This window comes from Eumetopias jubatus, unplaced genomic scaffold, assembly GCF_037043125.1.
Source record: "Eumetopias jubatus isolate StellerSeaLion01/CBP00866 unplaced genomic scaffold, mEumJub1_p1.0 scaffold_2, whole genome shotgun sequence".
Taxonomy (NCBI): Eukaryota; Metazoa; Chordata; class Mammalia; order Carnivora; family Otariidae; genus Eumetopias; species Eumetopias jubatus.
Window position 1 is genome coordinate 81,409,080 of NW_028274808.1, and position 25,765 is coordinate 81,434,844.

Sequence of the window (25,765 nt, forward strand, 5' to 3'; positions counted from 1 at the left end):
CTTCTGCCACCTTCTTCATGAGGCAGTGTGCATGTGCTTGACTGCTACGTATGCTGTGCCACAAATGACAGGTTTGTCATTCCCTGTAGCAGTAGTTTACTAAGGGAAATTATGAAACTCTTTCTCTGGAAGATTCCAAAAACAGTTTTTCATCTGGTTCAATGGTTGTCCTTTCTGAAATTAGGCGAATTGACTGGATAATCTTTTGGTTTCTCCTAGCCCTCATATAAGATGTAAGTATGCCACTAACACAAATCCTTTAAAAAAAAAAGTTATGGGGGTGGGTGCCCGGGTGGCTCAGCTGGTTAATCGGTCTGCCTTCAGCTCAGGTCATGATCCTGGGGTCCTGGGATCAAGTCCCACATTGGGCTCCCTACTCAGTGAGAAGCCTGCTTCTCCCTCTGCCTGCCCCTCCCCCTACTTGTGCTCTCTCACTCTCTCTGTCAAATAAATAATTAAAATAAAAAATAAAGTTGTGCAATGTTTGCTAAAATAATACTCAAGTAATTTAGTTCCAGATAGGTAACAGTGAAAGCCAACATACTGTGCAAAATATTCTAAAGGACTCAGAATAGTACAGGTTTGAAATTTCTGGGAAGAAATTTTGTGTAATGAAGAAATTCTATAGTTAGAAATAATTTTATTCAAATGTACATACTTATAATTACCATCAAACTGTGTAAAATATATTCAAGGAATTAACTACAGCAGGTACCTTAAAGACAATCATAAAATATCACAAGAGCATGATGGTAGTCATAAGACCATGAGAGAAAATTCAACGTACATAGAAGACTTATACAGCTTCAGGTATTTATAACTAACATAATAATAATAGCAAGCAGCCTCTGGGTATTTCCTATGTACCACTACGGTAGCAAAAATATTCTCCTGAGTTATCTTATTTATCCTCATCAACCCTATAAAGTTAACATGTCAGTTCTCTTTTAGCAGGGAAGAAACTGACGCTCAGAGGTAGGCTATTTGTCCAAACTGAAACAGCTAATGAGTGACTGATCTATGTTGAAAGTTTAGACCCACCCAGTTCAACCCTAGAACCCAAGGTCTGTGCCATGCCTCCTCTGGAAACAAAACTTGTTCCTCCTCATCAGGAGTAAGGCAGATTTTTAAGATGCTAATATGAAGTCAAATGACCAAGGAGGAAGAGAAGCAAAAGTCTTCGATAATAGTCAAACTGAATAACCCTTGAATCTTTGTGACCTCACTTGGGTCCTTTGAGGGTGTCCTCCAATTCTTGGGGATTAATGGGCTACATGATTTGCAGCTGATTTCTCCCAGCTCCCTTTGGGCTCTCCTACCTATCATGGGGGCGGTCCACAAGTCTAGACAAGTAGACTTTAAAACTACTCACATCACTACACATTCTACTTGTTTTGTTACTCATGTACATGGCCATTTCAGATATTCCTAGAATAGTCTGGTACACTAAATATCAGTCATGATTTTCAGCTCCTAGAAACCCACTGTGTGTGATTCTGGCCTGAAGTAAGAATTTAGACATGTGGTCACTCTTGCTTACATTTTCTCTGGAAACTCAGAATATAGAATCAAAGAAAACATTTTAAGGTACATAAGCTTTTTCCGTTCTCATCAGCCTTCTCTGCTTGTGACTGATGAGAAGGAACTCTCCTACCAGCTACCATGCCAGGGTATAAGAACAGAAAGAAGTGTAAATCAGTAACATGTAACAGGTATCTTGTAAATACTGCCTGGGCCCTGACCTTTGCCGGCCATATCTAACATTCTTCCACTTTTCAAGCACGGTTCACAAACGAGGCCAAGGGCAGCACAAAAGAATTACTGAAAATATAAGCATTCAAGTGACTTTTAATATTAAAATACTTTACGAAATGGTATATAAAATCATTGCATAGGATAAATTTCCTTAGCCTCTGCTTTTAAAAGTTTTCAACAACACATCTGCTGCTAGTCCTGGGGACAGGGCCCCACTGAGAACCTTTTCTTCCAGAACAGGAATCTGTTCCTGGACAGTGGGATGGGTCCTGAAATGTTCTAACACGCTTTCCTGAATGAGATTCCACATCCAAACTTTCTGCTGCCTCTGCCGCTTGGCCATCAGCTCCCCACTGGCGAGCATGAGGTCCTGGAACTCTCTCATCTTATCCCACATTTCAGTGATGCCCTCTCCACTTCTGGCGGAGATACGAATTACCTATTGAAAAGGGAAGAACCAAAACTGTTTTACTTAAAATGACAGGAAACATCTTCATAGGGACTCTGATATTTGCCGATTAAGTCTTACAGTCTATGAAAATAGGTAAGTGAAAACGGAGACATTTTATCACTGTGTCGAAGTAAACTATACCCAGAAATAGACTGAGGTCACTTACTACGATCACTAACTCTGTGCAGAAACAAGACACTGACTTCAGGTCAAGATTTTTAGCCCAGAGGTTTATTTTGACGTAGGATTGATCAGATGGTCCTCAGAGGCCACGTGGAGGAGCTGCGAGAGGGTCATGAGGATGAGAAGGGCAATACTGGGTAGGTTTCCCTGAGGCCTGAGTGCTAGGAAACGAAACGAAACTACGTTGACAAAATAGCCCCATTCCCTGTGTCACAGCCCCCTGATTCGGCAAGCGCTAGGAGCCGAGCACCCAGCCCCTGCCCAGAGCAGACAAGGTGACTACTGGAGCCCGGGGGCAGGCAGTAAGGGTAAGGGAGGTCACCGCTGCTCTCATTCAAGTGATTACAGCCTGCTCTTTAATAACTGAGTGGCCTCCTGCACAGAAAGCTGCCCACATCAACAGCGGTGTACCGTTTATTACAGAACTTCTCTTTGTTTTCTCCTTTTTGAAAACAGCGCCCAACAAGCATAATGGTTAGGGAAGCGATCACACCAAAAGCTTCTCTCCTACTCAAACTCTAAGATAGAGAATCGAATCACTAATTGCTCCATAATCTTAAGAATCGTTCCTTTCAGGATGGATTTGCTATCACTTCTGAATGGCTCAAGTCAAGCGTTAAGCAAACTAATCTATGCCCTCGCATCTGGTTTCTGACATCTCGTGCTTGAAGGATTATATTTAAAATCATGACTACCGGGGCGCCTGGGTGGCTCAGATGGTTAAGCGTCTGCCTTCGGCTCAGGTCATGATCCCAGGGTCCTGGGATCGAGCCCCACATCGGGCTCCCTGCTCAGCGGGAAGCCTGCTTCTCCCTCTGCCTCTGCCTCTCTCCCTGCTCCTGCTTTCTCTTCTCTCTGTATCTCTGTGTCTCAAATGAATAAATAAAAGCCTTTAAAAAATGAAATAAAAAAATAAAATCATGACTACCTGCTCTGGCTTTGCCATACTGTTTTAAAATTGTGATCTCACATCCAAGCAAAGATTGATTCTAAGTCTACCTTGGGACTCGCACCCTCTCTTCTAATGCGCGCAGTCCACTCAGGGTGGGAAATGCAGAACGGAACGCAAGCTGACCTTTGATCTCCAGACTTCTGAGCGTTTGCGGAGTAACTTCAGTGCACTCACATACTCAGCCTGTATCCTTCGAGCAGGCACAACCAAGTCTCCGTCAGATTTCGTTATAGCCACCAGGTCTGCCATCTCAATGATACCTCTTTTGATACCCTGAAGTGAAAAAGACAGCGATGTATCAGAAACACTTCACTTAATTATAGCAAAAAAAAAAAAAAAAAAAGGGACACTAGTCAATGCTAAGATTTTGAGAGACACACACTTCATTAACTAACTTTTCCTCTGCATCCTCCCAAGCCCTGGGGACTAGGAACCACAATTACTCAATAAAAATTATTCAAAAGCACCAGCTGTTGGGATTATGGACGTCATCTATAAGATCTCTTCCAAATTTAGAGACTAACATGAGAAAATACATTCACAATTAGAGGAAATACATCATCAGGACACAACATGAATGAGTGGCAGGGGACAAGTCGTCTCATGATGGATTCTGTCTCTCCTGAGCTAATGCTACAGGATGCAAAACCGTCCATCATTAAGTGCTTAAAGAGAAAAGACACCTACCGCTAACATCTGCATTTCCATAAACAAAGTCTTTGAAGTTTTCCTCAAGGTTTATAATTTTTTTTTTCCAATTTGCATTTGAGGAAAAATAACCTGATAGCTAAAAATGCCCCAATCTCGGTCCTACAAACACCCACACCACAGTGGTCTCTTTTGGCTGGAGCTGTCCCTGTGCCCCGTTCGCTCCCCATGCTGCAGGTGGAAAAATCTAAGTTGTAGGATTAGCTCAAGGTCATAAATTCTATTACTGTAACTTAGGAAAAAACAGAGAATGTGTCTTTGACTCAGGTATTTTAGCCAATATGAATGATATTTCTTTTCTTTTCTTTGAGAGAGACAGAGAGAGCATGCATGTGTACTAGTAGGGGGAGGAGCAGAGGGAGAGGGAGAAGCAAACTCCCGGCTGAGCAGGGAGCCCGATGCAGGGCTCAAGCCCAGGACCCTGAGATCACGACTAGAGCTGAAGGCAGATGCTTAACCGACTGAGCCACCCAGGAGCCCCTGAAATGCTACTTCTTTTACCTACATTAATAGCAACTTAATTTACAGAATACAACACTGGAAATGTGTACTTTCAGTGATGTATACTTTGTGTTTGGGGAGAAAAAAAGTCAACATAATCACCTGCAATTCATCTCCTCCTGCTGGTGGCAGTAGTAAAACAAACATGTCAACCATATCCGCAACGGCAAACTCCGACTGGCCCACACCTGAAATTGTAAACTATTCATAGTGATGAGACTTTCTCAACTACCTTGACCACCATTTCATTTGCTCATACTCACACTCACACACTCAAGCTGATCCCACCTTAAACACCCCACCTCTGAAGAATCTATTAAATGCACTGCCTTGCGTATGAGCACACCTGTGACCTTCCCCCACCGCTCTCCCTCGCTTATTCCCAGTAGCCTTCATGGCGGCTAAATGGAGAACCTCGAGATGTCCAGGGAGTAGCTTGAATAGTGTGGTTCTAATCCTCGACCATGCCTGTCAAGACTTTCAGCTTTCTGGCCTTCTCAGCCTCCGGGGAGCCCTGCAAACCCGCACCGATGGGTCAGTCCGACTATCCGTGGTCTCTCCTCTGTAAGCGTGCCCGAGACCCGGCTCAGGAACAGGCACCACCACAGGGTCGTGGAATCTGCCATCCGCTACCCCCGCTGCACCGCCCGGTAAAAGCAATGCCCCTAAGCACCCTCAGTCAGCTGCTTTTCCATTCGTCGCCGTGGCTATTACAAACATTCACTGTGCCATGACCTCCCCCACGATGACGACCCCGGTACCTACTTGGCAGAGCTCCCTCAGCGTCCCCCTCACCCCCTCCACAGATAAGCAGGTCCAAATACCAGCCCTGCTCACTGCCTCCTCTCCAGCCTCTTTCCTTCCCGTTTCCTCTGGGCCCTTGTTCTGCTTTATCTTTAACCTCTCCTTAGTCTACCGGCTCCTGTTGCCCAGCACCTCATAGGAACCGTGCTCTTGTCTTTCTCATCTGAAAACTAAACAAAGCAAGAAAAAAATAAGACAAAAACTCACAACTTCCTCCAATTATCACCATATTTCTCACTTTCTTTTTATAACTAAGTGTCTAGAAAAACAATCAATGTACGCTCATTTGTCTTCACTTCATTACTTCACATTAATTTCAATCCACTTAAATCTGACTTCCCCATCACCCGCTCCACTGAAACTCCTCTCAAGATTCTGTCCTTCGTTGGGGTGTCAGAGACTTTTAGTTGTCCATTCCATATTTATTCTTCCCCATTTCCCTACCCCAATGTTGTCAGGAGCACTGATGTACCAGCTGGAAGCCCACAGTCACCAGACCCAATTTCCACCAGAGACGATCAATGAGTGAAAGCAAAAGCCACCAGATGGGGTTTCCAGTAAAATTCTTTAAAGGGGACTAACCCAGCCAGGAGGTACACCTCTTCTGCCTGCCCCTTTCCCCTCCTTCCATACTCTCTCTCTTCCCTCCTCCTCCTGCCTGAAATGTGGATGTGATGGTTAGAGCTTCATCAGCCGTCTTTCACCCACGAGCAACCCTGAGGAGGGAAACTAAGTGCTAAGAATGGAGAGCGGAGACAGAAGCCTGGGACACTGAGGGCACTGTGGAACCACCAGGCCTGCTCGGGACTGCCTGCCTCGGGGCTTCTCCCGTTTATGAGAAAGTAAACCACTTTCTGTTTGAGTCACAATTTTCGAGTCTCTGGGACAAGCAGTCAAATGCAACCTCCAGCCGATGCACTTGGTTTTCATGGTCCTCTTCTCCTTTGACTTCTCCTACCACCACACGGGCAACCCTTCCTCCATCCATCCCTACAGGGTGGAGTTTCTGGTTTCAGGCCCCATCTCTCTTCACCCCCTATGTGCCTCCACATTTTATGGGCTAAGTATCCTGAACAAACCGCAGTTCTGTAAATGGGCCATGTGCTCTCACTCTCTTTATTTCACTCCAATTCCTCCTTCAACACTGAGCTCAACTGTCACCTCCTCCCAGAAGTCTTCCCTGATCCCTCAAACCTGAGTCAGGTTGTGTCACAAACATTTATCATTCAGTAACAGTATGTTTGTCTCTCCACAGGCCTGCGAATTTCTTGGGGTTTCCATTTCAGTATTTTCATTGTGTATAGCTGTGTACTAAGGATATACAGATGAAATAAAACATGGCCCTGTATTAAAGAGGTACCCAACTACATGAATTTTCTTAGTAAATATTATAGACATGTGAAATGTGCTTAAACACAACAGGTGTTAAGTTAATGTGTTGTTTCCAATGCTTACAGTTCTCCTCTGGCATTTACAACATACCACTCTTGTATAACAGTTCTCCAGATACACGGCTTTTCTTTAAAGGTCAGGATTAGAGCCTGTATTTTCATATCTCCTATAGAACGCGAGATATCTTGTATTTAATTACACCTTTCAAAAATATATGCTGAATGAACAAAATGATACTAGTTGTCACTCATCTTTTTACGGCATTCGTTATAATAGTATTTTATTGTTATGAAATAGAAAATCACACTCACCTACGGTTTCAATAAGAATGATGTCATATCCCCCTCCTTCACACAACAGAATAGCTTCATTTGTGGTCCTTGTCACACCTCCTAAAGTACCGCTGGTAGGAGATGGCCTGATGTATGCATTCATATCTCTTGATAACTCCGTCATTCGGGTTTTATCACCTAAGAGTGATCCTAAAACACAGAGTTAAGATTTTCTAATCATGGAACACCTATAAGCGCCAATTATCAATCAGTTAATTCCCAGGTGAAGTGCTTTATGACATTTCTCCCCAAATCTCAAAATGATTTCATATTATTGAGCTTTAGTGCAACACAGCATGTATGATGCCAAATTAATCGTTTTAACATTTCAAGCCCTTCAAAATTTATAATGGCTTTCCACTGACTAGACGTTCAAATCTAGATTCTTCAGCCTAGCACTAAAGGCCCTCAGAATGCAGCCCTGCCTTACCTGCCCATTTTCAGCTTCCACTAGTCCCCAAATCAATCTTCCATTCCAGCCAAGATGGGTTCTTTACTGTCATCTTAACATGGTTGTCTTTATGGTTTTCAAATGGGGATGAGTTTGCCCCCAGAGGAAATCTGGCAATGTCTAGAGAGATTTTTACTTGTCACAACTGGGGGTAGGATGCTACTGGCATCTGGTGGGTAGAGGCCAAGGATACTGTTAAGCATCCTTCAATGTCAGGAAGCTGCCCAAAACAAAGAATGTCATTAGTGCCAAGGTTGAGAAACTGCTTTAATAGAAGGTCTTTGCCCATGGGACCATGTCTTACATATTCTGTAATGAGTGTTTATGCACAGTAGGCAATTAATTAATTAATTAATTTTTAAAAAAAGATTTTATTTATTCATCTGAGAGAGAGAGAAAGAGAGAGCATGAGCAGGGGAGGGGCAGAGGGAGAAGCAGGCTTCCTGCTGAGCAGGGAGCCCAATGCGGGGCTCGATCCCAGGACCCTGAGATCATGACCTGAGCCGAAGGCAGACGCTTAACCGACTGAGCCACCCAGGTACCCCTAGAGTTCTCACAGGTTCTAATTCTAGAGCAGACACCTACCACATATCTCAACTACCTTATTTATTGCACACAAAACTTTTTTCTAAAGTGATTTTCTGCATGAAATCCTCTCTGTGTAAGTCAACAAGCTGCCAAAGCCGTACTTTAAATTATTATCACATAGATCCTAACACACTGAATTAAACATTATGAAATTACTCTCCCGTCTGTCTTAGCAGTGAGTCCAAAACTGTCAGTTGCAGACCCTTAGGGAGGTCTCCAAGCTACTGCAGGGGGTCTGTGAATCCAAAGCACAACAAGGACTGAACTACAGGGCAATAAAGTAATGCTTTTCAACTTTAGCATCTTGCTGCTTTTCAAATGTATGGTACTGTAGCAATAATAAAGTAGAAATGGAAACTTACGGTTAATCCTCACGTATTTTTTCTTTCAAAGTCTACATATATATATATTTTTTTACCTGAGAAAGGGACCTTCATTTTTAGTGTAAGAATTAAGAATCACATGGTTATGCAACTTTAATCAGGCTATCTTGTCACCGTATCTGCTATTACTATCTCAAGCTATTATTTTCTTTTGCTATTGCAAGTATTCTAGAATATTGCAAAGGTAAGAGAAAAAAGGCCTTCTCCCCTGTATGAAAATGAGAGCCACTATAAAAAAATTCTTTGTTCAAGTCCTTACCTTTAACAAAGAAAGTTCTTAGAATGTAAATAAGACGATACATTGACATGGCTTTAATCTTGAACCTTGTGAGTATAATTTTATTTTATGGTTAACATTTTTATTATTGTGACTCAAAAACTGTGCATGTTCTCAGCTACAGTTCTCAATGGGTGGTAATAGGAATTGTTGTCCACCTCTCTACTGACCTAAAGCCCTTGAAATATGATTATATCATCTCTATTTTTTTAGCACGAAACTCACAGTATGCAAACCAAACACTTCCACAAAGCTCCCTGTATTTTCCCCTCACAACACACGTTACATTGTAATGGCCTGTGTTCACATGTCTGTTTCCCTCATTTGATATAAAGCTCCATAAGGCCAAGACGACTGTGTCTCAGTCACCATTACATGACACAGTGCCTTCCTTGTACAATGCCTCACCTATATCAGACATTCGAATACTTGTTAAATGAATAACTGCAATGTGAGAGGGGTAGGGGGAAGAAAAAACCTTCCTGAGTATTTATATGGAATGCTTTATGTTTTCCTTAAATGATCCTTTGGGGAAACAAAGTTTATTCATTTTCTCTCTGAGCTGCAAATTAAACTAAACTCGGAGTGACTGTGTGCCCTCAAACCAGTAGTAGTTGCTGAGCCTGAGATGTGATACACCACACTAAGTGCTGTAGGGAGAAGAGCGGTGTATTACATGGTCAGTCCCTCTAAGAGCTTTCTGTTTCACTGAACATGTAATATGAACCGGTGACAAGTTAGAAAGAGCAGTAAGATTTTCTTTTAAGCTTAAGAGATGTTACAACAATATAAGAAAAAAGCGAACGAGGGATGGACCCATTTTCTGAACTGTGTAGGGGCTGATACAGCCAAGGAAAAAACAGGAGGGAAGAGGGCCTAGTGTCAGCTTTGATAGACAAAGAGCTGAAAGTTGCTTTTGATTATCTTCAACTTCTGGCACCCATTTTCCTAGTTCTCTAAGTACCCAAGCTCGTCCTGGACTACCCACAAGCTAAGGAGCCCAAGGCCCCAAACCACCTCCCTCCATCGCCACCTCGCCGCCCCCAAAACTCCCTTCTTTCAGTGAGATCAAACTCAGAGAGAGATTAGAAGTCACCAGACTGTGCAAATTCCCATTAAATTATAAGAGAGCCCTATGAGCCCCTGCTCTGCAATTTAAAAAAAAAAAGAAGTCAGCGATACTCACCACCACTAGTACAAGAAGAAGGGTCCACAGCTAGCACAGATAATTTGTGCCCTCTCTCAGTAAGCATTTTTCCAAAATACTCTATAAAGGTTGATTTTCCAGCACCAGGGGGCCCAGATAATCCTACAGTAGAGAGAGACCTTCTAATTTAATGAAAGAAATGAGAGCAGCACAATGATAAGTTCTATTCAAATATTAGATTTATCTTCTATTTCTCCTCATGTATTAAAACCATCGTTAATATATTTTAACATTTCCTAAAGTAAACAAAAAACCATTTATTTATCTAGTTCCTGAGCAATAGGGACATGGGAAGAAAACAATTCTGAGTTCCCTATGTTCTCCAAATTCACTTTGTAAAATTACAAAATATGATCGGCCCTTCTGGAAAGACTTCATTGTCTATACTGTTAATGTGCTGAGTTTCCACAACATCTGCCCACCTCTCACCATGATCAGTAATTATCCCACCTACCCCAATGCTGGACACTTTGCTCTTCCCACCAGAAAAACAACTCAGTACTCTGGAAATTCCCAGGGATTGAGAAAATAATTTTCTATTTATGAAAGGTAATTTTTTTTCATCCTACCTGTAACTCAAAATATAGGATTTAAACTGAACCCTGAAAAAATTAGCTTGTCTTAAGAAAGGCAGAAAATTCCCCTGCTTGGAGAGTTCACAGAGCATGGCAGATAAGAGCACGCACTCTGGAGCCAAGTGGCCGGTTCTGGTTCCAGCTCTGCCTCCTATGAGCTGTACAATCGTGGTGAGGTTACTCAACCGTTCTGTACCTGAGTATACTCTGCAATAAAATGCATGCGATAGCACCTATCTCTTCAGGTTGTTGTAAGAACTAGAGGAGGTGATATTTGCAATGTTTAGAACAGCACCTGGCACAAAGTATATAACACTGAAGCATTTAATTGTAATTACATTCAAAAGTATGTGTAGGTCATACGGCATGCTTGGCTCCTTACTGCAATTTTCAGGGCAGGTCTCTGTCTTAAACATCGGTATGCCGAATAAACATTCGTTACTTGTAGTTATGATGGTGATAAAATAGCTACCATAAAGACACAGGTTTATCTGGCCTCATAACACCAAGATGAAAGAACCAGAATAGCAATGAAAATTTGTGAGTTACTAGCTACGAGTGAGTTGCTGGTTAACTGTATATTTCTGGGATGTTTTCTCTTCAAATAGTGTTTAGGCGTAATAAGTAAACACTCTGTCATAACAGGAATTTCTCTTTGGGAGTCTACTATTTTGTCTGTCTACAATACATAAAGATTATTAACAGTCAACGTAGTACTCTCAAAACGAGAGTTCCTTCAGTGAAGGAAGAAGCCTAGGATGCCTGAACAATGCAGACTAGTACCAATATCGGGTTGGTGAACTCTTTTTGAAATAATCTTTAAAGATTCATACCCTGTTACCATAAAATTAGAAGGTTTTAATCCCATATCATTAAACTGAGATTTAAGTCTAATATAATGCCAGTCAATTTTTAAGTATTTACTCAATCCTCACAAAATTTCGGCACTTTGTCCACCATTTCAAGTTTTAGTGGGAAAGTTGGTTGGAATCACCTACTTTGCCATCATGAAGAGCTCTCATCCCACCTAAACATATCTAAACTGTTTAAAAATGCACAATTAAGAAAATATAGCAAGCTTATTTGCAATTGCGGAACCTAGTCAATTGTTCAAGAAATCAAGTGACTTTCTAATATTTTTAGACAGCAAATGAACATGGTCTCTCCTTTAAAACACATTTTGGTATTGAGATGGCTGCGCTTAAAGCCAAGGAACTCCCAGAAACTCTAACAAAAAGTACCTGAAAGAAGAGAGACTTGCCCTAGAAAGACTAATGAAACACCTAAGAAGTAGAATGTTGAAATGTGATATTTAGAGTTGATATAAATACAAAAACAAGGCATTCACTTCAGACTCTCAAGCAGAAGGACTACCAAGAGAAAGGAGTAAACCAGTTAACAGTTCTTCATATGCATATTCTATTCTGGGAGCCACAGGTTCTTGCCAAAATAGAAATCTTGTATTATTCTCTTAAAATACAGAGACTTGGTTCAAATGACCATGACATTTTCCCCCCCAACATAACAAGACCAATATTTAAAAAAAAAAAAGGGGGGGGGGGATTAAAATCCAGCCCCAAATTCTGAAAAGAAAAAAAGAATTCCCATTAGATTACAAACTATGTAGACTTATTTTAAAACAGAAAATTTAGAAAAATATTTGCTGAACAGACTGAAAGGAAAAAAAAAAAAAAAGACTGACCCACTCGAAATGCTAGTGGTTTTCCTTTATTTATTTGTTCTTGTTCTCTGTGGTAGACTAATACTTTTTGAAGAAGCACCTGGGCTAACTCTTTTTTCCTCTTGTGTGTTGATTCTATAAGAGTTATGGCCTCTGCTAAGCAGGCCCTGTGCCCTTGGATTAAACCGGTATAAAGTTTATCCACAAATCTTTGTTCTTTATCAGAAAGTTCTTCTGTGTGTTCCTTTAAGGTTGTTTGTACACATAATTTTCTCTTTAAATCATTTGACAACAACATCCATTTTGTACAATGGAGTCCAAGAGAATTAAATGGCCGAGCACAAGGGATTCCTGATCCGAGATGAGTACTTGAGTGAAAGATGAAGTGGTAACGACGGAAAGGTGTTCTTAAAAGGTCTTTTAGGAAACGCTGGTGAGAATGTTGCAGTAGCATGGGAATATTCATTTTGTTTGTAACTGCAGAAAACACTGGCTGCTTTTTGGCTCAATGTGATTTGTGACTCCCTAGAAGAAAGAAAAACGTATTTTTGCCAGTTCAATATACAATTAAGATACTGAAGTTAGTAAAACTGCAAGCTTAGTGTTTCCCCTATATTCTAAAAACACACATAATCAGGCTTCTTAGCCGTACAAATGGGTGAAAGTTTCTTACCAAACCGAAGAGAGAAGATCCCCCCTTGCCTACAGTTAATATTCAGAGTAGCCCAAATGATGGATTATTGCTCTACTGTAAAATAGAATGTACATTAAAATTTTCTTCCAGGGGCGCCTGGGTGGCTCAGTCGTTAAGCGTCTGCCTTCGGCTCAGGTCATGATCCCAGGACCCTGGGATGGAGCCCCGCATCGGGCTCCCTGCTGGGCGGGAAGCCTGCTTCTCCCTCTCCCACTCCCCCTGCTTGTGTTCCCTCTCTCGCTGTGTCTCTCTCTGTCAAATAAATAAATAAAATCTTTAAAAAAAATAAAAAATAAAATTTTCTTCTAAACAAAAAGTAAATATACAAAAACCCTGTTAGGGTAGAAATTTTATGTCATGCTTATTTTCTTGTCTACAGACTACAATTTCCTCAGATCAAACAGATCAAACAGACCTTATTTTAAGGCTCATTCAAAAGGTAAACAAAACAAAACAAAACAAAAAACACCAAACTTCTGATGCTAGCCTTTTATTCTTTCTCTACCAAAAAAAAAAAAAAAAGTGATTAATAGTGTAGGCACTTGAGGCATAAGTTTAGATAAATGTATGTCTTCAATGGGCTCACCCTGGAACATAGATATATGTAAAGAATGGCCTAACATAAGCACACCATTAGCATCACCACCACCAACGCCACCACCCTGGGCCTTCATGTGAAATGAACGGTGAGGTTTGTATGGTAACTAGATCAATGTATTTCCAAGTAGGACCCAAACTGCCTGGTACTTAACTAAAAATGCATATTCCCAGCCCCACGCATCAGAATCTCTGTGGGTAAATAAGCACACTGAAGTCTGAACCACTATGGAATTAGATGAGGATGCTTTACTTAGATTTACTGATAATCTCCATTTCAAACTGTATTCAACAATGAAAGCTGACACAGTACATGGAGAGTCAGAAAAGTACAGAGGGTATGAGCCATGGCCACTTTGAGTCTCTGCCATGTCAGCTATCGTGATATTGACCACTCCGTGCCTCAGCATCAACTTTGAGTTAAGAGAACAGGTAAAGAGAATAGGATGGCTGTGAGAATGAATTCAGTTAATTCATGTAAAGAGCCTCATGTAAAAAGCTTGGAACAGTGCCTAGCATAGAGCAAGAGCTCAATAAACATTAGCTTTTATTATACTAATTTTTAAAACATTAGTAAAAATTAGGTCATAGACCTAGCTTCCAGTGGCAAACCAAAATTTACACACAAATGATACATAGGGCCTACCAAATTTGGCTTTATAATGACTTGAAAATTTTGCTTTTCAACTACCTCATAGCAGAATGAAATAAATTACTTTATTGCTCCAAAGTACCTCTCTAAATTGTATTTCAGGGCCAATTAGCACGAAATTAATTTTACTAAATAACATTCTAACGGGAAAAAGAAGACATATTTTAAGTTTTTTTTAATTGTTAGAACTGTAACTGCTCATTTTTCTGTTTTGGGGGGAACAGGGGGCATTATGACTTCTATATTGACAAAATTCATCTTATTCTAAAAGGAAAATTTATGGAAAACCGTGTAAAAATGGTTCTAAAAAAAACAATTTAAAACATCCACTACCACCCTTCACACAGACATACAAAAAGACATTTAAAACAACACAGTTAAGAGGGGATCTATTTTGGAAGCTCTCTTTAAGCACACTTCTTGACAATGCCATGGACAACACACTGGAAGCTCATGGGGAAGAACTGTATTTTTACTCAACCAGTCACTATTTTCTGAGCATATACTGCTCTTCAGGTCCCATCCTAGGTTTAAGAATCACAGTGATGACAGTGTTACTGTTGGTGATGACAATGATGTTTACTACGTTCCAGTCATTCTGCTATGACCTTCTGTATTAGTTTCCTAGGGCTGCTGTGACAAATTACGACAAACTGGGGGTGCTTAAAACAACAGATCTATTCTCTCACTGTTCTGGAGGCTGGAAGTCAGAAATCCAAGTGTTAGCAGGCCTGCGCCCCCTCTGAAGGCTCTAGGGGAAGCCTCTCCCCTCTTCCCCCAGCGCCTGGTGGCCGTGGGTGCTACACAAGTGCAATCTCTGCCCCTGGCTTTCCATGGCCTTCTCTTCTCTTTGTGTCTCTCCTCTGTGTGGAGATTTGTCCCTGAATTGGCTCCACTCAGATAATCCAAGATGATCTCATCTCAAACTCTTTAATTTAGGGGTGCCTGGGTGGCTCAGTCAGGTTAAGTGTCTGACTCTTGGTTTTGGCTCAGGTCATGATCTCAGGGTCGTGAGACTGAGCCCCAAGTCGGGCTCCGCACTGGACGTGAAGCCTAAGATCCTCCCTCCTCTCCTTCTGCCCCTGCCCCTCGCCACTCCGCTCACACACTGTGTCTCTTAAAAAAAAAAAAAAAAAAAAAGATCCTAAGGGCATCTGTCATCTGCAAAAACCCCTTTTTCCAAATAAAAGTCACATTCACAAGTTCTAGGGATTAGGACATGGGTATATCTTTTTGAAGGCCACCACTCAATCCACTACACCTTCTTAGGTGGACTATCACATTATATTACCCTAAATGACATAATCCCAGCACTTCAAAAGCCCACAGAATAATAAACACTATGTCCAAAAAAAACCCACAAAGTGCTGTGGGAACAGACAAAATTATAGAAACTAACTCTCCTTGGGGAGTAGAAGGTTCAAGTCATGGAGGGGTCAGTGTCAAGGCTGGGTCTGAAAGGATACAAAAAAACAAAACTGGAGGAGGCAGGCCTTCCAGGCTGAGGACTTAAATGTACAGAGTCACAGGTGGTCTCTTCCCTGCCATATCAGAGAAGACTGAGCAATTCAGTGAGACAGAAGCCTGGTGCCTACAGGGAACTAGTGATAGGAAATGAAGCTGGACCAGGATGTAAACTGAGTCTCCTTGTTGGCAGTGGAGAAATGACAGAGATCTTTACAGAGATTAGTGACATAATCAACTTGGGTTTTTAGGGAGATAACACCAGGAGCAGTGGTGAGAAGTCCAGAGGAATCAGACCCTGGTAACATAAAGCCCAGCTTAGGAAACCCTAGCAAAGACCTAAAAGAGATGATGAGGACCTGGACTTTGGCAGGGCATTAAGGGAAAGAGAAGTCACATTCAAGACCTTGTTGCCCACATTAGAATCCTCAAAGCTCACGATGGAGGCTGGCACATTGCAATTGTTGAAAAAACACAAAAAAAGGCTGATCTGAACCTAATTTCATTTCCCACCAGCCTGTCACTCAAGAGTTTATAAACCATTTCCAAATACTTCATCTCACTTTACTCTCCCAGACAATTTTATGATGACATTATTATTTATTCTCATGTAACAAGGGAGGGAAAACAAGAGTGAGTTAGGTAACTAATGTCATAGCCAATGAGAGGGCCAGGACTCAAACCCAGGTCTTTTGACTCTCTATGGCATTTTTTCTTAATAAATTATTTCAGGATCAAGAAGAAGTCCTTTGCCTAAAAGGTAAAGAGATATTAGTAACCCTGCCCCTTCCAAAGCAAGTAAAAAGCATTTTTAAAAAGTGTGCAGTGAGGGTGCCTGGGTGGCTCAGTTGGTTGTCTGACTCCTGGTTTCAGCCCAGGTCATGATCTCATGAGTCATGGGATCAAGCTCAGCGGGGAGTTTGCTTGAGATTTTCTCCCTGTGCCCCTCCCCCAACTCTCTCTCTCTCTAAAATAAATAACCTTTTAAAATTAAAAAAAAAAAAGTGTGCAGCGATAGTGATGGCATTAGGAAGAGCCAAAGACCAGAGGAAGAGGAAATGCTGACAAAGATACAGACCATTCTTACCACCAAACCAAGTCCTATCCTTCCAGAGGAGAGATGCTATCTATGTAGTCCAAGAAAAAATTATAACGATCTAAAATATGCCCTTTAATTAACAAATCTTACCATGACTACCTCTTGTTACCCAACAAAGCTATGATCAAAAAAGAGAAAGTAATATGTTGAGAGAGAGAGAAACAAGATTACAAAGCATTCATTCAACAAAGATTTGACCATTTACCATGGGTCATGCAAGAGTCTAGCACTGGGGATACAACAATGATCAAAATAGAACAAAGTTCTTGACCTCATAAAGCCAACATTCTAGTAAGGGAAGACAGACTATAGACGTATAAATAAGGAGGCCAGTGTGGCTAGATGTGAATAAGCAAGAGAAAAAGTATAAGAGAGAAGGTTAAAGAGGGGGTCAGATATACAGCCATAGATATGACTGAAGAACTTTTGACTGTGAACGAGAAGGGACGCAGTAAGACCAAGAAGAACCTGATTTGATTTCTGTTCTAAAAGGATCTGATGGGGATGCAAGAACTGAAATGGGAAGACCAGCTAAGAGATTAATGTAATAATGCACATGAGAACTGATGAGGACATGGACCACATGGGGATGGTGTTAAATCAGATTCTGGATGAATTCTAAAGGACCTGCTAATAAATGAGATGTGGGATGGAAGAGAAAGAGAACAGTCAAGGATTCAGCACAGGTTTTACTCTGAGCCACAGCAAAGATGGAGGTGCCCTTTAATGAGCTGAGGAAGACTGCAGGAAGTCAAGTTTCAGGTAAGATCAGGCATATTTAGTTTCCGATACCTTAAGTTTGAGATGCCTACCAAATATCCCGGTGGGATCCTGAGTGGGCAGTTGCATTACTAACATAAGGAAGAGGTCACAGCTTCCGTGTAAATTTGAGAATCATTAAGTATTTAGGTGTTAATTAAATCCATGAGACCAAATGAGATTAGCAGAAGAGTGGCTGGAGATAAAGAGGTGTTATATCATTTTTCATAAAATTTTACACACACACAAACAGAAATACATATGTCAGAATGTTAACTTCGTCTATAGGTAAGTGGTATTACAGTGCTTACATGTTGTTTATTGGCTAATCATATTTTTCTGTTGAAAAATAGAATAATGCCACTCCCCCAAAGACGTCCATGTCTTAATGCCTGGAATCTATGAATATGTTCCGTTAAATGGCACAGGGGAATTAAAGTTGCAGATGGAATTAAGGTTGCTAATCAGCTGACCTTAAGATAAAACAATTATCCTGGATTATCCAGGTGGACCCAATATAACACCAAAGTCCTTTAAAGAAAGAGGGAGGTGGAAGAGCAAAATGATGTTATGTGATGAGGACTCAGCCCACCCTTGCTGAACCTCTAGGATGGAACAAAGGGCTACCAATGCCTTGATTTTAGCCCAGTAAACCCCATGTCAGACTTCTGACCTACAGAACTCTAAGATGGTAAGTCTGTGTTGTTTTAAGCCATTAAGTTTGTGGTTATTTGTTATAGTAGCAAAAGAAAACCAATACAGTTGCTATGGCAAAAATATCTTTTTTAAAGCTAAAACATTGAATTTGTATACTTTTAATAAGAAATGTCAATAAATTCTCATGATTAAATTTTTACCTCTGACTGTATCTATAACCTGTAACTTGCTTCCTTCTGCATTGAGATTTCTTCATAATGTGAGAATCAAACTTGATGAGTCCTTAAACAGTTACTATGACCATCAGCATTACATTCAATGTGTATTTATATGTCAATTTCTAAATTAAACATAAAATTAGCATATATACTTAAAAACCTAGTAAAAAGAATTATGTACAAGGTAAAATAGTGATAATCATATTTTAGCTATGCTTCTATGCACATTCTATCAGAATCATCACATTAAGATATGAAGTCTAGTAGTACTCTGAAATGATGTGATACACACGGACTAGTAATCATTTTGAGCACGGTAGCCCAAAAAAAAAAAAAAAAAGTCTAAGGGTGCCTGGGTGGCTCAGTGGGTTAAGCGTCTGCCTCCGACTCAGGTCATGATCCCAGAGTCCTGGGATCGAGTCCCACACCAGGCTCCCTGCTGCTTCTCCCTCTCCCTCTTCCTGCCACTCTGCCTACCTGTGCAAGCTCTCTCTGTCAAAGATGAAATAAAATCCTTAAAAAAAAATCTATATGCTTAATAAAAATTAGGTGTCTAGAACGCTTATCTTCCACTTTTTTGCCTGACAAAGTCCTACTCAGTTCAAATATCACCTCTTCTAGCACACATCTTCGCCACCTTTCTCGGGCAGTCAACTGTTCCATCTGCAAGGCTCCACAGCCTTTTATTCATTTTGTTTTCTAATTCATCTGTTTACAGATCTCTCCTCACAAATTGTCCTCCCTCAGCCCAGTTGATGATCCTCCCAGAGAAAAGACAATGTCTTATTCTTAGTTTCCTCAGAATCCAGTACAGTGTTAGGCACATGGTAACCTGTTAAATTTTTTTAAGGTTCATGAGTGGGTTCTCTACTTTATGTTGATCTAATATACTAGAAAGGAAAGTCTGAGTAATGTCCTTAACCTGTGTGATCTGAGAATCTTTACTAAAAACATTCTAAGTTCCCGGTTTTGAATCAAGGCGACTTTGACATCTAACTAATGTTCCCAAACAGAAAAACAGATAAGTTTGTGAGGAATCAAAACCCAGTAACAAGAGCTTTACTAGATGAAAATATGTCCACTGATAATAATGCAAGCAAACAATATCCCCTAAATAAATGAGATGAATAAAACTTGTCTAATAAATAGTACACAGGTTGCTCTAACATTTAGTTATTTCTTACAACAATTTAATCAAAGTCTTTCCCAGAAAATCCATGCCAACAACCTGACAAGCTTGTGGTTTATATTGCAGGGTTTATCACAATTTGGGATTGTGAAGTTCTCTATCCTCTGATGCCAATACAAATCTTAAAAGGCCTTTAAGTGAAAACAAAGAGCCAGGAAAAGGATGCTATCATTTTCCCCCATTCTTCTGCCAAAACCAAAAGGCTACCCAGATGTACATAATTCAAGGTTTTTACCCCTTCAAATCTCTCCATGGGGGCTGATTTCCTTGGTGGCCCCAACCCTTCTGGACCATGTGAATGGCAGAACAGCAGCTGCTACCTTTCACTGACCGTTTATTATGTGTGAAGCATTTCCGCATATACTTCTACAGCTAAGCCTCACAACCGTACACAGGATTCTATTTTACAGGTGAGACTCAGTAAAGTTACACTGATTGACCAAGGCCTCACAACTAGTGGCAGAACTTGGGAAAAACAACGGATTTTAAAAATCCAGATGTATATGAAGAGAGGTGGTATCATGTCACACCAAGGGAATACGAAATAACCCTTTACATTTAAATATGGAATGATTATGGCAAGCTGTTTATCTTCATTTTGTTTTTTTTTTTCTTTTTTGCTTAGGCCAAAATGAGAAATTGGTTTACATTTTCTGTGCAAACCTTATCAGTAGGCCATCCCAATAGTGTATAAGGTGACAGAACAGACCAAATTTCTACAATTTTTAAATGTTTTTCACTCCACAGAGAATAATTCACACCTGATAATTAAGTGCATAACACACTTAAACTGATTAGTTTAACCTCAGATTTTAAAGAAGTCCATAATTTCTGGGCGCCTGGGTGGCTCAGTTGGTTGGGCGACTGCCTTGGGCTCGGGTTACGGTCTGGGAGTCCTGGGATCGAGTCCCGCATCGGGCTGCCGGCTTAGCGGGGAGCCTGCTTCTCCCTCTGACCCTCTCCCCTCTCATGCTGTTTCTCTCTCTCTCTCTCAAATAAATAAATAAAAATCTTAAAAAAAAAAGAAGTCCATAATTTCTTTTAAACCAATGTAACTCCTCCTTTATGAACAACTCTCTACCCTTATGTCACTGGCAGAACCGACTACTAGAGTGGCAAAATCATGGAGGTAGGGAGAAAGACTTCCCATCTGCTCGTGTAACTAAGCATCTTTTCCTGCTTTCTTATGGAAAGAAATTTTAAAACTTAGCCAATAATCAAACTGTTTCAATGAATTTTCATGATTCCTGAGAATCACGGAGGTCTCATCCTACAATTTTAAGTTGAGTACTACCAGAATACAAGAGAAATTTCCAGCATTTACAACATTTAGTAAGAGCCCTCAAAGCACTGCCATTCTTAATAAACCAGAATGTTAATTTATTAATATACAATGAAAAATATCAAGTGGGCAAAAATACTAAAATGAATAGGTAAGTGGACCCCCCTTTCAGGCAAAAAGGTTCCTATGGACAGCAGCATTTTAAGATTCACATTTGTTGGGCGCCTGGGTGGCTCAGTCGTTAAGTGTCTGCCTTCGGCTCAGGTCATGATCCCAGGGTCCTAGGATCGAGTCCCATATCAGGCTCCCTGCTCTGCAGGAAGCCTGCTTCTCCCTCTTCCACTCCCCCCTGCTTGTGTTCCTGCTTGTGTTCCTGCTCTCGTGCTCTGTCAAAAAAAAAAAAAAAAAAAAGGATTCACATTTGTTTTACTCCAATCTCTTTTTAAATTTTTTTTTTTTTTTGAGAGAGCGCGTGCGCCCGGGTGTGTGTGGGGGGGGGGGTGCAGAGGGAGAGAATCTTAAGCAGCCTCTATACCCAGCATGGTGCCCGAAGTGGGGTTCTATCTTACCACCCTGAGATCATGACCTGAGCCGAAATCAAATGTCAGAGGTTTAACCTACTGAGTCACCCAGGCGCCCCTCCAATATCTCCTTAATATCCATCCCCTCTTCCCCACCCACCTTCCCACATTTCTCTACTATAATGGCTTTCAAGCTTTGATCAATGTCCATAGGAAGAAATGCACTTGCATTAGTGTACATGTAGGAATATAACTCAAACAAAAGTTTCAGAAAACATTTCTTACTGCTAGTACATGTGATACACTCTAATATTATCTTTTCTATTGTTTATTTTTTATTTTTTAAATATTTTTTATTTATTTGAGAGAGAGAGAATGAGAGAGAGCACAAGAGGGAAGAGGATCAGAGGGAGAAGCAGACTCCCTGCTGAGCAGGGAGCCCGATGTGGGACTCCATCCCAGGACTCCAGGATCATGACCTGAGCCGAAGGCAGTCGCTTAACCAACTGAGCCACCCAGGCGCCCTCTATTGTTTTTTTTTTTTTTTTAATGCACACTACCACAGGCACGATCTTAGGTTTGAAAAATGCTGATCTACTCTAGATACCTCTATGACCATTATTAATTCATCTTCCATATTACCACTTAACAACATAAAATGTCAATCTATTTTACTCATCTGCTTAAAATACATAAAACATTCCCTCTGCCTTATTTGTAAAATACATACATTAATTAATTTTTCTTTAATTCAGCCATTCATTTACTCAGCAGCTATTTATTGAGAACCTACTGAATGCTAGGTACTGTGCTATACATTGGTACATGGGTCCAACATAGGTCCTAACATTGTAAAGTCTACAATCCAGCTAAGACAGTTACTACAAAAATATTACATACTCTTTAGGAGTGCTCTTATCTACCTCTCCAACTTAATTCATTCCCCTCCTTCACTTTTACCACATTGCTATAGCTATTCTGATTTGCACACAGGTCCCAGAAAAACCACATACTTTGGCCATTGTCCACAATGTTCCTTCTGATTAGAATGTCCTTCTTTCCTTTAACCATCTCACAAATTCCTCTTCAGCCTTCAAGAATCAAGTGTCTCCTCTAGCAACAGTTCTCCACTCCCTTTCCATGCCCTTTCCGTTGTCACTCCTCTCTTGTCATCATGTATAGGTCACATCCCTCCATTATAAAGCTGGTCACATTGTTTTAAGTTGTTAGTCTTGCCTAGACTATGAGTTATCTTTGTACCCACAGCACAGTTTATTGCTCACAGAATAAATTAACGTTTACTGTAATTGTATATGGGTCAATAACTCCATTATGCTGATTACCCAATGTTTGAAAACATATTTTTCTAGATATTTACAGTAAATATATATTTATTTTAAGGACTTTCTTTTTAAAGTCTTATTTCAGTATGTGGATGTTTTTCCTTCATTAAAAATTTGCTCAGCAGCAGCCAGTCTGACTTGGGATATTTGTCTTGAAATTGATCCAATGAATATTCTCAATTTCAATAACTACTCTGGCAAGAAAAAGCATATAGGATTTCCAAAATCAATACATTAGGTCAGTGTCTGCAGCACAGCACAGTTCATGCAGGCAGGGCAGTATTACGCCATGTGTTTCCATTTCTCAATGCTAATCATTTTTGATTTGAAGATAAACTGTCAGATGCCATTAATCTGTTTACTAACTCCCACCATCCCCCACAGAGGGTTTTACATTGTTCTTTTCCAATAATCTCAGGAAATTTTGGTACAGCAGGACTTCTTAAATAAGCAACCTTTAAATAGGTCATTGTTATATGAGTAGCATCAAATACATACTGAACTCATGCAGGGTATATCCTATGGTTCTCTGTCCACTTTACCTTTTATCACTTTTCCAGTTAAGACTCAGATCTCCCCACTTCCACTTTTAGGATTCTAAATCTGTTTGGGAATCTCTATTTTTCTAAATTTCATCATCGTTAAACATTTTCATTCATTCCCATTGCTAACACTGAAGTTCAAATCCAAACTGGTCTTAGGGAGCCCTGTGTACAATCCGCATATGAGGGACCCACATGCCCACATGGCAACGGGCAGCTAAGGGGCAAATGTTTCAAGCACTCACCGGCCCTTTCCATGCCAAATACAGGTTTTCTTTGGACATCATCAAATATCTCAAGTTGAGATTTACATTTCTTATGATTATATAATGTTTCACGTCTGTTTTGCCTCTAATAGAATACAGCCCTTAAAATAATTGAGTTGTTCCCTTTTTAAAATTCTTATTACCTTGAACACAAAACGATATTAAGTGTTACCAATAAAAGAGTATTTTGGACATTGTAGATGATCCCAAAATGATTAAGAATCTGCACAGGCTTTCGGGAAACGTGGTTTCCTACCAACTTGGAAAAGCTACAGTAATCTATTTGTTTTCCAGAGTATATGTATTTGGGCACAGCTCTTAAGAAAGGTACTATAAAATAAGTTTTATGCCATTTTTGCTTAGGTGGTCTTTCATTTCTAATGAGAAATATAAATCATTTGAATACAGTACGTCTGCCGGAAAGGACTTACCCCACGCCTCTCCAGGGTATTTGACAAAGCCTAGACACTCCTTGCGACTTTCAGTTTGAACCCTACTTTTATATCTTGGATTTTATTCCATAAAAGAGGAGTTTTAATTTCACTCTTGGGGAGTAGCTATCGTGCCTTTCTCTGATCCATTCTCTGGTTAACCATTCGCCAGGTTTGGCAGCGGCAAGGGACCAGCAACCTTACCAAAACCTCCTTACTGTGGTACAACGGTAAGCTCACAACCCTGCCTAGAATGATGTAAATTTTAAAACACTGCTTACAGAGTATTTCCTTTTTAAGGAAAAAAACAACGAAACTTCCCTCTGAACCCATTTTGCCGACGCCTGCCTGTCAGCACATATCCCGCATTCCCAGTATCACCCAATTCAACAATATTCTCCTTTCCTTCCCCCACCCCAAATCCTCCAGGGGGCGCCCCCGACACCGGGGTGGGCCCCCACCCGCAGCCCGAGGCGGGAGCCCAGCTTCGGATCCGGACTCGCGCAACCCCCGCCCCACACTCACCCGCCGGACGACAAGGAAGTGCGGCCCTGCCCCGCCCCTTCCGCCGGACAGAGTTCGCCCCGCCCCGCGCTGGCCGCGGCGCGCAGGCGCAGGGCTCACTGCCGGACGCGAGAAGCCCAGGGGCGCCCGGGGGCCGGACGGAGGCATGGGGCGGGGCCAGGGTCTCGGCGGACGTGGCCGCGGAATTCCGGCGTGTGTGGAGGACGCGTGTGCGTGAAGGCCTGCGGTCCTGCGTCGGGGGTGGGAAGTCGGTGGGGCGCCGGGAAGCTGCCGGGAAGTGAAGGGGGGGAAGGTAGTTTACGGCTTTCGGGTAGCTTTTCTCCGGGTCCCTATTCGGTCATCTGCCTCCAAAGCTGGAGGGTAACATTCATACCCTTCCGGCCTTGGCGCGTTGAGAAGTCCGGGAGACGGAGCCAGAGTGCAGCCCCGGGGCCCCGCGGCATCGGCGGGCCGCAAGTGCAGACCCCTTTTTTCCAATCCCAGAAGCTTCGAGTGTGGGGTAGAGGGCGAGACGTAGGATGTTTGACAAACGGTAACAGCAGGAAGACCCCGAAACTTCGCAAAGCCATTTCCAGCCTATTGGAATAAATGCTCAATCGAAATAGAGCTCAAGTGTTTAAGCCATGGCATAGTTTTTTTTTTCTCTTAAGAGTTACCATTCGTATTAACATTTTAACTTGTACCAAAAGTAAGGACCCGCGACTGCCCTCGGAAACCCGCCGAAGGGGAGAGGCTCCCGGTTGAAATGGAGATGAAAACGAACATGCTTAGTATTTGCGACCCCACTGCGGGACTGGAATGATAATGATAACTACTTTTGAAAATCTGTTGGATTATATAATAAGTAGTCAAACCTGAGTTTTACCTGAGTTCTAGGATTTTTAGGGGGAACTCAAGTCTCCCAAATGTATGCTGTGATGTGATAAAGACAGCACCAATAGGCATTAAATATAGCAAGGATCAAATTATGGCAAATAGAAATGGTCCTAACGGGGGGCTATATTATAATTAGTATCTGGAGCCAAGACCACAATCAGCCCCCTCCCCATGATAAGCATACTTGAATGCATTTGTGAGGGGTTAGGCCTTCCTCAAGTACTTGGTATGGGTTCGTTCTTGTTGGGACATAGAAGAATAAAAAATAATGAACTGTTGGTTTTCATTACTGTCTTCGTTAGTATTCAGACTAAAAGACAACCACTTTTACCCCAATTGTAATTGACCCAAGTATAGTAAATTACGGAAAACTAAACAAGTCTTAAGTGAAGTAGAGGGCCTAGTGGAAA

General features: G+C 41.3%; 1 protein-coding gene across 1 annotated transcript; it reads right to left on the reverse strand.

Moving 5' to 3' along the window:
- Positions 1 to 1,830: 1,830 nt before the first annotated feature.
- Positions 1,831 to 25,048, reverse strand: MMAA (metabolism of cobalamin associated A). Its single transcript, XM_088021331.1, has 7 exons — positions 24,853 to 25,048; positions 24,480 to 24,746; positions 9,964 to 10,086; positions 7,058 to 7,228; positions 4,653 to 4,738; positions 3,465 to 3,614; positions 1,831 to 2,194 (listed from the first exon to the last, which is right to left on the reverse strand). Exons 1-7 carry the CDS (start codon positions 25,046 to 25,048, stop codon positions 1,907 to 1,909), a joined length of 1,281 nt encoding a protein of 426 aa, XP_087877457.1. The 3' UTR covers positions 1,831 to 1,906.
- Positions 25,049 to 25,765: the final 717 nt, after the last annotated feature.

Excerpts from the sequence above, each read along its gene's own strand:
- MMAA (XM_088021331.1), bottom strand. The coding sequence starts at position 25,048 with ATGGCTTTGCGAAGTTTCGGGGTCTTCCTGCTGTTACCGTTTGTCAAA. Across the intron at positions 7,229-9,963 it reads TTCTTCTTGTACTAGTGGTG|GATCACTCTTAGGTGATAAA; the intron begins GTGAGTATCGCT and ends TCTGTGTTTTAG. Across the intron at positions 3,615-4,652 it reads CAGGAGGAGATGAATTGCAG|GGTATCAAAAGAGGTATCAT; the intron begins GTGATTATGTTG and ends TTTTCACTTCAG.